This window comes from Taudactylus pleione, unplaced genomic scaffold (assembly GCF_031769625.1).
Source record: "Taudactylus pleione unplaced genomic scaffold, aTauple2 ptg000203l, whole genome shotgun sequence".
Lineage (NCBI taxonomy): Eukaryota > Metazoa > Chordata > Amphibia > Anura > Myobatrachidae > Taudactylus > Taudactylus pleione.
Genome location: NW_028284605.1, coordinates 11803222 through 11820372, shown reverse-complemented (window position 1 = coordinate 11820372; position 17151 = coordinate 11803222). Strand labels below are relative to the sequence as shown.

Sequence of the window (17151 nt, the reverse complement as noted above, 5' to 3'; positions counted from 1 at the left end):
GTAGTAGTTTTGTTCCTTTCCATTATACATGGCAACACCGCATAACATTTTTTGACAGCAAACTCAAACTTTTAACATGTTACAGTACCATAAGAATTAGTCAAATCAGCACAAACACCAGATAACATCATTTATTGGTCTATTAATCAATTCAGTATTATTATACGCAAGGAGTTTTAAAACTCGTTGTGTATGATAAAAGGTGCTCAAGCCAATCAGCTCCCAACTGTCATTTTTCAAATAGATGACAGTTAGGAGCTTGCGATTGTGCGCACCCTCCGGAGTGTGATGACCTTTGGATGAGAATAACAAAGTATATATTTTCTATCATTCTTTCCCTTTGAAAATCCACTTCTTATTTCTTATAGAGTTAGTTAAAACAGGGTAAATATTTCCCACTGAGTTATCCGCCTGTCAAGTCTCAAGTCTGTTTCATTTCCCTGTTGATATTGCACAGGACCAGGGGGCTGTTGATATTACACAGGACCAGGAGTGTTCCAACACCTATACCCGGAAGGTAGCTGGTTAAGCTTTACACATGCGAATTTGGGTGTGTAACAGTAGCACCCCACACAATCTGGCACGCTGCTTTTTCTGCTATTTTGGTGGCAATTTTATTGATATCATTTTAATGAATGTTGTTGTGAATAAATAAACAATACTTCACTACGGGCCCCATTTACAAACGAACACAAATACCAGCGGCAATTTTCGTTTAGTATAACGATGCTGTACAAACAATCTAAGATTACCGCTGTTTACTAAATACAGGGAGATGGTATAACCCCTTTGGCGAGCACTAAAGGGGTTATATTTCGTTAGTAAATGGGGCCCACTATACTTTATCGCCTTGTTTATATATCTATACGGAGGAGAGGAAGTCAATAACACTACAAATAAACCTATAGGAGTGAATATTTACAACAAAGGCAGAGAACTCAGTGGGAAATATTTACCCTGTTTTAACTAACTCTATAAGAAATAAGAAGTGGATTTAAAAGGGAAAGAATGATAGAAAATGTATACTTTGTTATTCTCATCCAAAGGTCATCACACCCCGGAGGGTGCGCACAATCGCAAGTACTTTTATTATACATATGACTTTTTGAGGTGTGTGACCACCTCAGCGTATTGGGTGTCGCACTATTGAGTTGAAGCGCAAGTTTCTCTATATAAAATGTTATATTGTGACAGTAAAAGCAGGTATCCACTACCCGATTAAACAGAGCGATTGAACGATAACGACATCATTATCGTTCTATCGTTTTTAATCGGGCACAAATCGGGCGGTTTAACGTCGAAAACGGCCAGCGATATGCACTCCCGCTGGTCGTGTTTGTCATCTATCATCGCCCAAACATGCTGGTCAATCTGCCGATAACGACAGATTGGCCATGTTCGGGGATGAGGGAGGGTGCCTACACTGAGCGACTGATCGTTCAGTGTAGACACAGCACAGACTGTGAAACGACTGCACGATTACAATGTCGTAAACGTTTAATCGGTTCACAGTCTGCTAGTGGATACGCACCTTTAGGTGCTGATTGGCTGGAACACCATCATGCGCAACAAATTTTAAAACTTGTTGCATATGATAAAACTCATTGATAAACAGGGCCGGATTAAGGCTTGTGGGGCCCCCAGGGCAACTAAGTTGCAGGGGCCCCCTCCAGGCCACACAAGCCTACCCCCCCCACCCGGATATTCCCACACGGAGCCTAGCCCCCCCCCCAAGCCACATGAAGTCTACTCCCTTTCCCCCTTATAATGCCCCACACGGAGCCTCCCCCCCCTCCCTCCAAGCCGCACTGAGCCTGCTGCTCCATCCTGGGTGCTGATGACTCTCCTGAAGTCCCGGCAGAGCTGCTCCTGAGTCCCCTCCTCAACATCACGGACAAGTGTCACGTGACGCTGATGAGGGGACTCAGGAGCCACTCTGCGCTGCATGCAGAAGCACTGACTGCTGCTGAGCCTCCACCGCCGCTGGACACCTGTTCTCGGCAGGGTCACATCGACCCTGTGTGCGGGCCACTCTGTGTGGGGGACCGGGGTGACAGCCCCTGCTGCTTCCCCCCTTAATCCGTCTCTGTTGATAAATGATCCCCATAATCATTTATTTTAACATCTTTTGCTTTAACTGCCAGCTGCGCCGTGGCAGTTTTACCCAAATCAAACCATCCACAAAAAATAAAAAAATCACAATTGCACCGCAAACATTTTTAGGGCCTTCAAAACATTTTGAGCATCTCTGTAAGTGCATCACAGTATAGCACTTTATCTGCATAGATGCATGCACAAAATCGCCTATATCGCAAGATAAAATAAACATTCATTTGGGAAAGTATCAAAAAAGATATAAGGTAGAAAATAAATTGTCTCAATAACCGTAAAATTACAGATAATTCCCCAAAAAACATCTTAAACAATTCTTCACGTTTGTGCAGATACAAAATCCAATCTACTTACCAAACGTTAAATATCATGCTGTTATGGTGTCTTTGCATATATTGTAGAATATTACCCTTCCGTTTTCATACAATGCTATGGGGAGGATTTACGAAGCAGCGGCTTCTACAAGCCACTGCTTCCCAGCGGGTTGAAGCTCCTTATTTAAAACGGTACCCGGAGTCAGTGTAAAGCGCCGCATGCTATACACTGACGTCAGGTGCCGTTTTAAAAAAGGGGGTCCATACCCGCCCGGAAGCAGTGGCTTGTAGAAGCCGCTGCTTCGTAAATCCTCCCCTATGTCTTTTGTTAGCGGTGCACCTCTTTATATGACGCTGGCTGCATAGCTATAGATGTTATGTTGGGGTAGTCCTGTTGATGCAGGACTTGTGGGCTTGATTCAGAGCTGTAAGCTAATCCTGTTGGGACTGCACATTTTTAGGCAGTTGCTATGCGAATATATGCAAAAGTCGCAGCCACCAGCAGATACCCACTTGAGGCTTTGCAAATCCAAGCATCTGCATAAAAAATTGTAGCATCTGCGTACAAAGGACCTGATTCAGCAAGGAACGCAGTTAATATGCACGCAATCGGCAGATTGTTTTGCACTGCGCATGCGTATGCATCACAGTGTAGGTGCGCAAACCAACTGCTGCAATCGGAACTGCGATCGCAGTGGCGACGCAGACCCATCACAGAGTGATTGACAGGAAGTGCCGTTTGTGGGTGGCAACGGGGGGGGGGGGGGGGGGTCGGCCGAACGCCAACGTACCAGTGCGTTTGAACACCGTTGCATGGGCGTGCATAAATTAGCCACTGCGACACCATACGCAGCCTGAGGCCTCATGGCGTGCGCTGATGTTAGCAGTTCCTGAGTGAGGTCTGATCTGCCTTAACTGTGCGAATGGGTCCGATATTACTCGATGTTACAGACTATTTCGCTATGTTGCTAAAGTATACGGATATGTATAAGGGGAAGTGGGCATCCTTATGTTAGGCTGCGATCGCAATGTGAATGCAATTATTTGCATATCACCGCTGATATTAGCAACTGCATTGCGTGCATATTAGCAGAATTTTGAGCCATGCTGAATCAGGCCCAAAGACACAACATCGGTTACAGATCAGTCGATCATCAGCCTCCTGAGTAACACTATGGCTACTCAGAATGGTTGACAAAGACGCAGTCACTGGATCTAACACTCCTATAAAATGGTTGCAACATGCCTGCATTTCTCTACCCACCCCTCTGTTACTACCCGCAAATGGTCCATAACTGTCATTCACTCTGCGTCTAAATCCTCTATGCGAGCAAGATTGCAGAAGCATCGGGACACATGTACGACGCATGCACTGTAATAAAATCATCAGCCAACTGCGTAAATATTGGCATAGCGTGCAATCCTGAATCAGGCCCTGTGTCACAAATACAGTATATCAATAACACTTGGGCCCTGATTCAGAGCCGCTCGCAAGCGGCCCGATGTTTAGGCACTGCGCAAGCTGTGGGTGGTCTCCCACAGCTTTGCAAGCGGCTGGAGATAAAAAAAATAAATAAAAAATATACGCCCACAATCCCAACGTGCGGGCAGCAGCAGCGAGCGGCTCTGAATCAGGGCCTTGGTGCAGACAGGGGAGAAGTAATGTTATTACTATATACCCACCCACTCAGTAAATAAATGTTACTCTGCTTGTTCCAACTATTTTCTTATAGTAAACTGTATAGTTTTAGCAAGACACATTTTACTCTTTCATGTTTCAATTCTACTGAAAAGCGCACTTCATGTTTCAGCCAATATGATAAATAAAGCTTCATTTACACAAAGTGACTTGTTAGAAAGACAGTTCTGATTTTGCATTCATCTTATGACAAATAACATGAGACTATTTAACACCATACTTGTCTACTCTCCAGGAACGGCCGGGAGGCTCCTGAAAGTAGAGTGGCACTCCCGGCCGCCTGGAAGAGTAGACAAATCTCCGGGAGCCAGCCGCCACCTGCTGGCACCGACTCCCTGCCCCCTCCCATAGCTGATCACACCCTCACGCAGTCGCCCACTTATTGGGCAAAAGTAGGCAGTCTGTGGGGGCAATAAAGTGATTTGTGTTGAATCGCATAATGTAGCCTCGCCATCAGTTTACAATGCCTGTAATATCGTTGCTGTATAACAGGGGGCAGGGCCACAATGATGCGATCACGCCGCCATGCCCCCTGCTGTGACGAGTCTCCCGGAGGAGGTAGCTAGAAAGTCGGCAAGTATGTTTAAAACATTAATGCGGCAAAACCAAGTAGTGTTTTAATAGAAAAGTAGAAAATTTGAAATTCATAAAAGAAATGGATTCAAAGTGGAAAGTGCATGGACTTGTTCACCGTTTCCACCATACGTATTTTCCAAAGCATTGGCCAATCTGGAACAAATATAGGCACAGACTGATTTTATTTTATGACCAAAAACCATAAAGTTGGCGTGCACATTAAAATGGGTAAGTCATAGACACACACACTTTGCTAGTCGTCTGGATACAAATTACTATAAACATAGCTGGGAAAGCCATGAGTAATAATCCTATCTGCTCCCGCACCTAACCAGATTCTCCTTTAGAACATTAATATTTAGGGGTCTATTTACTAAACAGTGTTAGGAGAAGTGAAAAGTGAAGAGTGAAAAGTGATAAGCTGCTAGCCAATCAGCTCCCAACTGTCATTTTTCAAACACAGCCTGTGATTGGCTGGCACCTTATCACTTTTCACTTCTCCTAACACTGCTTAGTAAATAGACCCCTTAGATATCAAGCTACCGTTTCTTACAACTGTTACTATAACGATTCAATACATTTTAAATCCTTTTATTCTTGTACTTACAGATCCCTAGAGAACAACTTGAATGATAGTACAGTCTATCTATACAAAATGCAGTTATCACAGGTCAGTCTGGCCGTCAAAACCTAATAGACTCCTCAATCCCTACATTTGTGTATGTACCATAACCTTGGGATAAAGCTATGTCTCCAGCCTGTTGAGACACATCTAGGTCAAAGCTTTAGTCATAAAATACATATTAATCTATTCTAGATAAAGTGCCCAGGCCATGTTAAACAAGATTGAATAATTTATATTATCAGCTAAGGATTAGACATTAAAATTCAGAAAAAACTAACTGGGCTTTATTATCTAATTAAATATATTTTATATACCTACATGATCTTTATGAGAACAGTTAATGCAAACAGATTGGTAAGGACACAGAAATAACACTAGATTAGCAGCTGTTGTGCTTTACCGAAGGCAACAATTGTGTACCATGAACTTTTTTATTATTTAAAAATATTGTTTAAACAGTGTTTAAAAGTAAAAATATTTAAAATTACACATTCTAATGCGAATGGAAAACTACACAAAAGTTGAATGAGAGCAGCAAAATGTAAGCTACAAATGTGAATCGGGATCTATTGATGATTGTACAGTGAACATGTTTGTAGACTTGAGCCGGAGGAATTAGATCAACTTTTGAACTGCTTCGTGCCAGGTAGGATGCTAATATTTGCAGACTGAGGTGCACTGCGTAGAATGGATGATGGTACTGACAGACTGAAATGCACAGCATAGAATGAATGCTATTTGCAGGATGAAGTGAACTGCGTAGCATGAATGATGGTACTGAGAGACTGAAGTGTACTGCGTGGAATGAAAGCTGGTATTTGCAGACTCAAGTGCACGGCATAGAGTGGATGATGGTACTGACAGACTGAAGTGCACTGCGTGGAATGAATGTTGGTATTTGTAGACAGTAAATTCAGAAACAGAACTAATGCTGGTATTTACAGACTGAAGTGCAGGAACAGATCTACTGCTAGTCTTTGCAGACTGAAGTGCAGGAACAGATCTACTGCTAGTCTTTGCAGACTGAAGCGCAGGAACAGATCTACTGCTGCTGCTGGTTTTTGCAGACTGAAGTGCAGGAACAGATCTACTGCTAGTCTTTGCAGACTGAAGTGCAGGAACAAATCTACTGCTAGTCTTTGCAGACCGAAGTGCAGGAACAGATCTACTGCTAGTCTTTGCAGACAGAAGTGCAGGAACAGATCTACTGCTAGTCTTTGCAGACTGAAGTGCAGGAACAGATCTACTGCTAGTCTTTGCAGACTGAAGTGCAGGAACAGATCTACTGCTGCTGCTGGTCTTTGCAGACTGAAGTGCAGGAACAGATCAAGGTACAGGTCTAGGAACCGGAACACACTAGGAAATAGCGCCCACAAACCAGTAGCAAGTCACAGGAGTGAAACTGCTCTGGCAGTGGTCTGCTCAATGGGACTTCCTTAAATAGGTCACCCTAGGCCCTGATAGGCTCCTTGGTCAGCTGATCCTTAAGAGGCTCCTCTTTGGTGAGCAGAGAGTCAGCTAACGAGAATCAAGATGGCAACGCCCATGCATTGCTGATGTGAGGGATGATCCCGATTCCCAGAGACATGCCAATCACCCGACTGATTGGCATGCACCAGACTCAGGGATGTCTTCGGGGACCCGCGGGGGTACTTAAGTCCAAAAAGCATCAGTGCCACGTCAGGTAACGGGTCCAGTGTGTGACACTTCGTAATGTTTGAGTATCTCCTCAGAAGTGAGATACATTGGATTCACATTTGCTTTGGAATCTGGTGCAAGCTATTGTGCACTGTTGTCACCATTTCTGACTCAAGGACCCTGGCCGCAATGTCCTTCAAAAGATGAACATGCATCTATGGTGTGATAGCAGATCGAAAACAAAGGAAATACAACACGGAATGCACTGAAAGGGAATCAGTGGCGTATCCAGGCCGGGGGGTGTCAAGCGGGGCACGTGCTCTGGGCACCGAGTCTGACCCGGCAGGTCGGGGGCGTCCCCAGCCACCGGCCAGGTCAGTGCGGTCTGGTGTGGTGTACAAGAAATCCATCGCGATCAACCGGTTGACCGCAGACACGCGACCGGCTGATGGTGGTGGATGCCCGGGAGCAGCCAGCCCTGAGATTTTGCCGGGCGCCCGCTGAGATTTTGCTGCCAGCAGGTGCCCTGCAGCTATTTCCCTGTAGAGGCAGCCGAAGGCTGGAGCTCACTCCTGAGCTTCACCTTCCAGCTCCCGCAGTGGGTGAAGGGAGAGACGCCATAGTGCCAAGCGGGAGGCACAGTAGGACGGCGACGGGCGCAGGAGCAGGGATTCAGGTAAATATAGTGTTGTGTGTGTCTTTTAGGGGACTACTACTGTGGGTACTGTATAAGGGGCACTTCTGGGGCACTGCATAATGGGCACTACTACAGGTGGAATTGCATAAGGGGCACTGCTACTGGGGGCACTGCATAAAGAGCACTAATACTGGGGACATTGCATAGGGGCACTAGTACTGGGGGAACAGCATAATGGACACTACTACTGGGGGCGCTGTAAAGGGGCACTACTACAGGGGGGCATTTCGTAAGGGGCACTACTACAGTGGGCATAGCATAAGGGCCCTACTACTGGCAGCACTGCATAAAGCGCACTATTACAGGGGGCATTGCATAAGGGAGATTACTACAGTGGACATTGCATACGGGGCACTACTAGTAGGGGCATTGCAGAAGGGGGACTACAACTGGGGGCATTAAGATGCATATGGAATGGAAAGGAAGTTCCCAGTGTGATGAGAAACGGTGGCGTAACATGTTGACATGCCCCCATTTTCAGTGGCCACGACCATTTTTGGCACATGCCTCTTCAGTGCGCGCACCCAGTTTGGGGGGGCACCATTTTCATCTTGCCCAGGGTGCCAAAGACCCTAGTTATGCCACTGAAGGTAATGCACCGCAGGCCTCTGTAAAACCACCACTGTGTTCTCTAAATGTGTGAGGTTATTGAAAAGATTACTGTTTTTTAATATGTTCTAAAAGAAATACTTTTTGACTCTACGAACTGTATTTTAAAACGTAGCCAATATGTAATATAGCTTCTCCCCCAACTCTCTCTCCTTAGCTCTCTCAGGCTCAGATGTACTAGGCTCTGAAATTTGAGCGTGATAAACTACCAACCAATCAGCTCCTGTCATTTTTCAAACACAACCTGTAATATGACAGATAGGAGCTGAGTGGCTGGTAGTTTATCACTCTCCACTTTATCACTTTCCAAAGCTTAGTACATCTCCCCGCCAGCCAGTAAATAGCACTGACATACAGGAAGAAAGCTGGCGTTAGAGAGCTCCAACCATATTTTTCTCCAGTTGGGACAGGAGTGAGGCCTGCAGAAGAAAAACACCACTTCCCATACATGCTGCTTAGCATAAATCAGTCATCTTTTCAATAAATATATAAAACCCCAACACCCCACCTTCTGATGAATGGGGTTTATTCATCATTCCTTATTATTCACCTACTTTTGTAGGAATGAAGTAATGGAACCCATTTCCTATAAATGTAAATGCTGGAGATATCGCAGTCATCCTAAACACTAGTATGGGGTTCTACATTCTTCAAACTCAAAAACTTTCTAATGTTTTTTTAGCTTAATTGCAGGAACTAGCACCATCTACAGATGGTAGTTTGGTACCTGCCACTGCAACTCTCGGCGAGTCGGATACCTAATTAATGGGGCACCAATGGAGCTACATGATGAATAGTAACTACTAAGGTGTTCTAGTTGTATTGCTTGGCATAGGGGCCCTGTCAAAGTGCAGGTTAGTTCTAGAAGTTTCCACTACAAAATGATGCAATCTCCATGAAAATCGGTACAGTAGTTTTTGAGCCAACTTGGAACAGACAGACACAACGTTCTTATAATATTAGTCAGAGGTCTACATAAATATTTGTGCATGTAACTCATGATACTGGCAACTTAAGGGTCAAAGTTATAGCTTGGAAAGAGAGGAAATTCACTGGATCAGTTTCCAAGCCACAAGGGTGGCTAAATTAGACAAACTCCAACAACTGGGCCAAATACAGTGGTGCTTGAAAGTTTGTGAACCCTTCAGATTTCTCTATATTTCTGCTGAAATTTGGCCTAAAACTACCTCATATTTTCACAAAAGTCCTAAAAGTAGATAAAGAGAACCAAATCAAACAAATGAGACAACAAAATTAGACGTGCTCATTTTTTGTGAGTGGAAAAAGTATGTGAACCTTTGCTTTCAGTATCTGGTATGACCCCCTTGTGCAGCAATAACTGCTTCTAAACATTTCCGGTAATTGTTGATTAGTCCTGAACATCGGCTTGGAGGAATTGTACCCCATTCCTACATACAGCGGGAGGTTGCGAGTGCAGAGGATCCGGGAGGTCCCTCTGATATAGGCGGTTGCTGGAAGATTATCTTCCCGCAGCCGCCCAGTGGGCGTTTCTGACTGGTCGCATCAGATGCGACCATGTCAGGGATAGCCTAGCCAGGTGTGGTCACATCTGATGCGACCGTACCAGGTAAGTGGTTAAGATCAGGACTTTGACTTGGCCATTCCAAAACTTTTAAATTATTATTCTTCAACCATTCTTTGGTCAAATTACTTGTGTGCTTTGGGTCGTTGTCTTGCTGCAAGTTCTCTTGAGATGCAGCTCATGGGCAGATGTCCTGACATTTTCCTTTAGAATATTCTGGTATAATTCAGAATTCATTGTCCCATCAATGATAGCAAGTCGTCCTGGGCCAGATGCAGCAAAACAGGCCCAAACCATGATACCACCACCACTGTGTTCCACAGAGGGCATGAATGTTTTACGCTTGAATCAGGGGCGGGTCTAGACTATTGTATTAGGGGGGGCGAGTTAATGATTATTTCCGCCCCCCCTCGTGGCAACCCCCCTCCCCCCCAGCGAGGCAATCCCCCTGCCCCCCCCCCCCCGCTTTCACTTACCTCCGCTGCTCCGGTGATGTTCTCCCTCCGGGCTTCGGTCAGCTGCTCTTCCATCCTGCACTGTGACCCAGTCAGCTGTTTAATGCAGCAGCTGACCAGGGTCACAGTGCAGGAGCTGGGGGACCAGCTGACTGGAGGGAGGACATCCCCGAAGCCCAGATCTTCGGTCCCTGGACAGACGTAAGTTTTTTTTTTTTAGCAGTGATCAGCGTGTGGTCTATTTAGACCACACAGCTGATCACGGTGTGAGGAGCCGGCTGTGATAGCTTCCTCCCAGGCTCCCGGGTCAGGTGACAGCCTGTCACTGACACATCCCCCTGACTGGGAGACGCTGGGAGCTCTGATCACAGCACAGCCCAGCCATTATCATCTCTCTCCTCTGAACTTAATGATGCAGAGTAGAGAGATGATAATGGTCGAACAAACAGTTCCAGGGGGGGCGATCGCTCCAATCGCCCCCCCCCCTCCCACTGGATCCGCCACTGGCTGGAATGCAGTGTTCTCCTTTCTCCAAACATACTCTTCTCATTTAAACTAAAAAGCTCTATTTTGGACTCACCTGTCCACAAAACAATTTTCAATAGTCTTCTGGCTTGTCCAGGTGATCTATAGCAAACTACAGATGGGCAGCAATGTTCTTTTTGGAGAGCAGCGGCTTTCTCCTTACAATTCTGCCATGCACACCATTGGTGTCCAGTGTCCTCCTGATGGTGGACTCGTGAACATTAACATGCCTACCCTCCCGATTTGGCGCGAGAGCCTACCAAATAACGGGCGACGCTCCCGTCCCCCCGGAAAGGCAGGCAAGCCTCCCAGCATCCACCAACCCTCTCGACTTCCCCCCAGAATAAACTAGAAATCCCTGCAGCAGGGGAACCAGTGACGTGATTCACGCTGAATGACGTCATCGTGGCCCCACCCCCTGCTTCACAATGCCAAAAATAATGGCATTGTGAAAAGGGGGCGTGGCCACAATGACATGAACATGTAGCCCCGCCCCCAATGTGACATAATTGTCCGGACACGCCCCTCGCTGTTAGCCAACAATCAGCTCCCTCCCGGAAGGAGGGAGCCGATTGTCGGCAAGTATGACTAATGTGAGAAAGGCCTTCAGTTGTTTAGAGTTTATCTTGGGTTCCTTTGCGACCTTGCAATCCATTAGATGCCTTGCTCTCTGCGTGATCTTTGTTGGTCGACCACTCCTGGGGAGAGTAACAATGGTCTGGAATTTCCTCCATTTGTACACAATCTGTCTGACTGTTGCTTGGTGGTGTCCTCAGAAATCTCCTTTGTTCGTGACATGATAAACTTCCACAAACGTGTTGTGGACATCAGACTTTGATAGATCCCTGTTTCAGTTGTCCACTCACACCTGATTGTCAGCCCATAGATTGAAAATACCTGACTCTAATTTCAGCTTCAAAATATCTGCTCACATACTTTTGCCACTCACAGATATGTGATATTGGATCATTTTCCTCAAAAAAATGAGCATGTCTATTTTTTTTGTCTCATTTGTTTGATTTGGTTCTCTTTATCTACTTTTAGGACTTGTGTGAAAATCTGAGGTAGTTTTGGGCCAAATTTCAGCAGAAGTATAAAAAATTCTGAAGTGTTCACAAACTTTTAAGCACCACTGTAGTCTAGATTGCATTAATAGTCCTCTACTGACCAGATTTTAAGGCATCACTGGAAACAGTAGAGCCAAGAAGGTGTGTATGTGCACGTGCGTGAGGGGAAGGTGCTAATTAATAGTGCCAGGGCTTGTTGTAGGGGCTGGGACCGTGTCATACTTGCCTACTTTTGAAAGAAGCATTTAGGAGATATTGGGAAAGCAACTCCTATGAGCGCGGTGGTACATGTACTGCTACATCTGAGAGGGGTGCATTAAAACTGAATTTCAACCAAATGTAAATGAGCCCCAAAGCAATTAGTAATATCTACATGTTGATGAAAACACACTGATGCCTTTCAGGCAATGCATGTAGCCATAGGGATCATTGTGCCTTATAACCAATGCAGGGAAATGATTCTAATGATCCCAATTGAATGTATGTATCTCTGTTTTTTATATATAACAGCTTCATGAGGTGCAATCAGGGTGGTTGCTAGACTCTTCATGGAGTCAGAGAGATTGCTACTATTTCAGGGAGTCTCCCTGACAGTCAGGGAGAGTTGGCAAGTATGGGCCACGCATAGAATTTTTTTTTTTTTCCGAGAAGGCGTACACAAAATAACCTCCCGGATTTGGTCCCCCCCACACACCTTTAATATCCAATAAATGTGGTTATATTGAACAATTTTATTACCAATACTGGCACTTGTGTGTGGCCAGCTTAAATAGGTTGTACACCTTTCTACACAGCCAACTACTTATACCTCTTTTCCACCAAAAACCCGGGTCCTACCTGGGTTTTCAGACATGGTTCCAACCAAGGTCAGACCCAGGTCAGACACCACTTATACCCCTTTTACACCAGAGCAAAAACCTGGGTTTTTGCTGGGTCTACCCAGGTCGCAGCTCAGTGTAAATGGGTCCCTGAAAAATAACCTGGGTCAAGTGACCCTGCAATCCAACCCAGGTAGCTACCAGGGTTGGACCCAGGATGGACCCGGGTAATGGTGCAGTGTAAACGGTGCAACCCGGGTTATCTGACCTGGATCATGCCTAAAATGAGCTGATTGGTGGCTGTGGAGCAGTCACCTCCCACTTTTAATGACCTCACAGGTTTAGCAGGGCAGACCTGAGTTCAGTGTGAACAGGGCTGACCTGGGAGTAACCCAGATGAAAGGTGCAGTGTAAATGGGTCTGACCTGGGTCTGACCAGGGTTGGAACCATGTCCAAAAACCCAGGTCGGACCTGGGTTTTTGGTGGAAAAGAGGTATTACACAGCATCATTGATCTGGGTTATTCTTAGGTCAGCCCCGTTCACACTGAACCTGGGTCTGCCCTGCTAAACTTATGAGGTCATAAAAAGTGGGAGGTGACTGCTCCACAACCACCCATCAGCTCATTTTAGGCATGACCCAGGTTGGATAACCTGGGTTGCGGCATTTACACTGCACCATTACCCAGGTCCATCCTGGGTCAAACCCTGGTAGCTACCTGGGTTGGATTGCTGGGTCACTTGACCCGGGTTATTTTTCAGGGACCCTTTTACACTGAGCTGCGACCCAGGTAGACTCAGCAAAAACCCAGGTTTTTGCTCTGGTGTAAAAGGGGTATTAGTTACATCTCTCCCCATGTCCCCCTTCTATGAGGGTCGCTCCTACCACAATCATTAGATTGCAGCCGCTCCCATGTCAGTGAGAACTGGAACACACTTAAAGCCTACGCTGACTTGGATGCAAGTTTTATCATATTGCAAATGTTAGATGTTCATAAAAAAATTCCCACATTTTTGCTACCTCTGCCTATGCAGAGCTGTCCAAAGGCGACATGAACCCAACTCTGTATGCCTTGCAAAATGCGCCTCCTTACTCCAGGGGACAATAGGAGCAAATGTGCTCGGAATACGTTAGTAGGTGTGGCTTCACAGTGATAGCAAATATTGCTTCAGAATCAGTACACAATGCATATGCAATACAGGACATGGCTGGACAGTGTAAGACATTGTAAGTCATAGGTAATAAAGTTGCAAAGTAGTACACAATAATATACACTATAATAAACATATTAGTAGCGTCCCCTTTTACAAGCCAACTAGGAAACATGCTTTATTACAGCAAAATGATCCATCATTTCACCCTGCAAACAGATTGCAGTAGCATTGTTATGAGTATATTAGCATTCAGCCAATCAGATGCAGCCACTAATAGTGTCATCATCGGAATGCAACTTGCACAAGAGTTCCAGCACCTGCAAATGATCCACTTCCAAACAGATGCACACGCGTGTGCTTTGTACTCAGTCAGCACCAAATGCATTTTGCGTGAACATGTCCTTACTATATTTCGGCCCTCTCTACATGTCCCCTTCTACTACCCCTTCAGGCAAGAAGTCATAAGTGTGAAATGTGATTTGGTCAGTATACATACAGTACTGTGAGTTGGTATGCTGCATAGAGTGCAATGATGCATTTGGCAGGGAAAACAAACAGCAAAGTGCATTTACAAACCTGAATAAATCCAACTGTATCTAAATAGTGATTGAAGTTCCTCAATGGACCAAAAAGGTTACCATTCCATATTAGAGCCCATTTGCTGCTGACAACTCTCTCCCATCCCATTAGTTAGTGCAATAAGTTTTACAGCAGAATTCCTGTAAGAGGGGCGGCCTGAGAAAGTGGCATTATACATAAAGCTGCCCTTGCGGGATTTTCCTAACTAGCAGCAACTGTACAAAGATCAATTAAGTGCTTCTAGCCAAGCAAAATGGAGACCTCCTGCAAACTTTTTTAGAGTCTTTTTTTTTTTTTTTATAAATATAAGACCGGATAGCAAATAATATGTACAGAATTTGGGGGATGAGATGTGGTAAATTAGAAGTAACGCAGTTCTGTCACTAATAGGATGTTTTTATTTTTTTTCTCCCAAATTCGCAGTTAAGAGCCTGACAGGAGTTGTGGACGCTTCTGCTCAGGAGTTTATTTTTAGAATGCAATGTGAGGCTTTCCCGCGGCAGACAGGAAGCACCACTCCTTAGTTCCAGCACAGCTCATTCTCTGCACCTTGCAGTCGGCCATGGAACTTTCCTGCACAGCATTTCTCAGCTTCATCTCGTTCACTCATGGAGACAAAGCCCTGAGTCTATATTTATAATTATTAAAAGGTGTTCTCTTGAAAGGTCATCTCTGCAGGAGACAGCAAAGTCCTGTTTCATATGTCCTAATTGCTATTATGGCTATTTAATCTTTTATTGCACCGTTGCGATTTATGTGTCTATGCAGGTATCAGAAACCAATCAAGCAGCCTATAGCTTGGCTCCCAGCTGGTTAACCACAAGAACTTTTAATTAAAGGGCAAACACTGTACCCTCAGAAGCAGCTATATATTGTAGATGTCTTCTAAACCAAGGGTGCCATGTCTAAGATGCTGGGTTGCTTATTTTTAGTATGCCTTGCAAGCATGCTGCAATTATTATTACACTGGTAATGCAGGGTATTGTTCAACTGCAGTCCACTATACAATGCGATACGCCCCTATTCCTAAGTCCTCTATATATTGCAGTCCACCAACTCTCAGTTGGGTTTACAATGAAGCAACCCCCTCTTTCCCCATCCTCCTTTCCCCATGCCTGGAGCATCCTCAGGATGCTCCAGGCATTGCTGTAATCACTGGCGAATGTGGCCCCGTCCTCGTGTCACATCACACGGTGGCGGCGTGCCCTGCACCGGCCTGCAACTAATGTTATATATATCAAAATGGCTCTCGGCAGAAAAGAGGTTCACCACCCCTGAATTAGAGGCTTCCATGACTCTGATTAGCAAATATCCGATAACATTGACCAATCAGTGTCTGGAGCCGTCTGCTGCATATGACAGTTTCCTGGAATAGCTGAAGCTTTTATAACGAACGTTATAATGTGGGACACAGTGTCAGATTTAGGAGTCTCCAGAAAAAAATATAGATTGGGCCTCCCTGCTATATACAAAAAGTGATTTAATAGTGTTGGTTATATTAGAATATAAGTCCTTTCAGGACTACTATATAAAAATGAAGAATTATGTAAAGAAGAGCCAAGAGAGCAATATTATAGCTGGAATATTATACAGAAGCATCAGAATGCAAGAGCCATGTTATTAAACATTAGATTCTCAGCAGCATTAAAGGGCATCATGACAAAGAGAGGATAACAGTTCGCTGAGCTGAAATCATGCCAACACCAGATAAATTGTGATAATCTCCGGCTGGCACGTCCATTCAGATTAACAATGAGCAGATCTTCAAAAGTGAACCAGTCATCCTCGCAAAGAACTACACTGGTGTCTTCAAAGCATCAATCCCAATCTCACAGGAAGGAACTTTTGTCGTAATCTTTATATTTTACATTCCACCCTCTCCTAAATTTTATAGTGGAGCTACATGCACTAGGCAGAAAATGCCAGCACGCACATGGGTATACAGAATAAATAAGTAATTTCTGTAACTAATTACATGAATAATAACTCCAAACACATGGCACCCACAAATATAGACAAGCAGTGCACGCTGCCACTCACCTGCTTGGCATAAAATTGGGGAGGGTGAGTGTGCTGCATCGGGAGTCATGCCACAAGCTGGTATTCTACATACTTTGGTGCCAGAAGCTTCTGGACACACCCAAATTTGCTCCCATGTTGGGGAGGCAGGATGGTCCACTCAAATTGGCACTGTCATCCTCAAATTGGGACAGTAGGGATGTATTAGCATCTATTTATTTAGAAAACTGTAATTCACTGTGACAGGTTCATGTTCAATACAATTTGAGAGGATTATAAAGGAAAACTATACTATGTTCCCATATCTCAAAACAGAAAATATCATGGGGGAACCAAATCATGTAGGATTCAGGAACCAGCCAGCCAAATCTTGATGAAAAGACAATCTTATAAGCTGTCAGTGAAGGTATCTGTCCATAGACTGCAGTACTAATGACTCCAAAATGTTAGCATCCAGCAATAGTTTATTAAGGGCCTGATTCAGAGATGGAGGCTACTGCGATCGCAGCTGCGATTTCATACTCAATGCAGCTGCGAAAATATGCTTATAGTTACAAAGCATACCCAGGGCATAAGGACGCCCACTGCTGCCTTCTTATATGTGTACAATGTCGCTTACCATGTGTAAATATCGGTAACATTGACGCACATCGAGCAGCCTTCTTGGCCTTGCGGCAGGTCTGATGATCCGCAGACTCAGCAGCTCTCCTGACACGCAGAG

The 17151-nt window shown here is 44.9% G+C and overlaps 1 protein-coding gene across 1 annotated transcript in view; it reads right to left on the bottom strand.

Annotated features, from left to right (window-relative positions):
• Positions 1-17151, bottom strand: part of HIP1 (huntingtin interacting protein 1) — a 200502-nt gene that overhangs the window by 100756 nt on the left and 82595 nt on the right. Inside the window, exon 5 of the mRNA XM_088477791.1 lies at positions 6269-6550. Coding sequence (XP_088333917.1) covers positions 6269-6550 — 282 coding nt within the window. The remainder of the gene's footprint in view (positions 1-6268; positions 6551-17151) is intronic.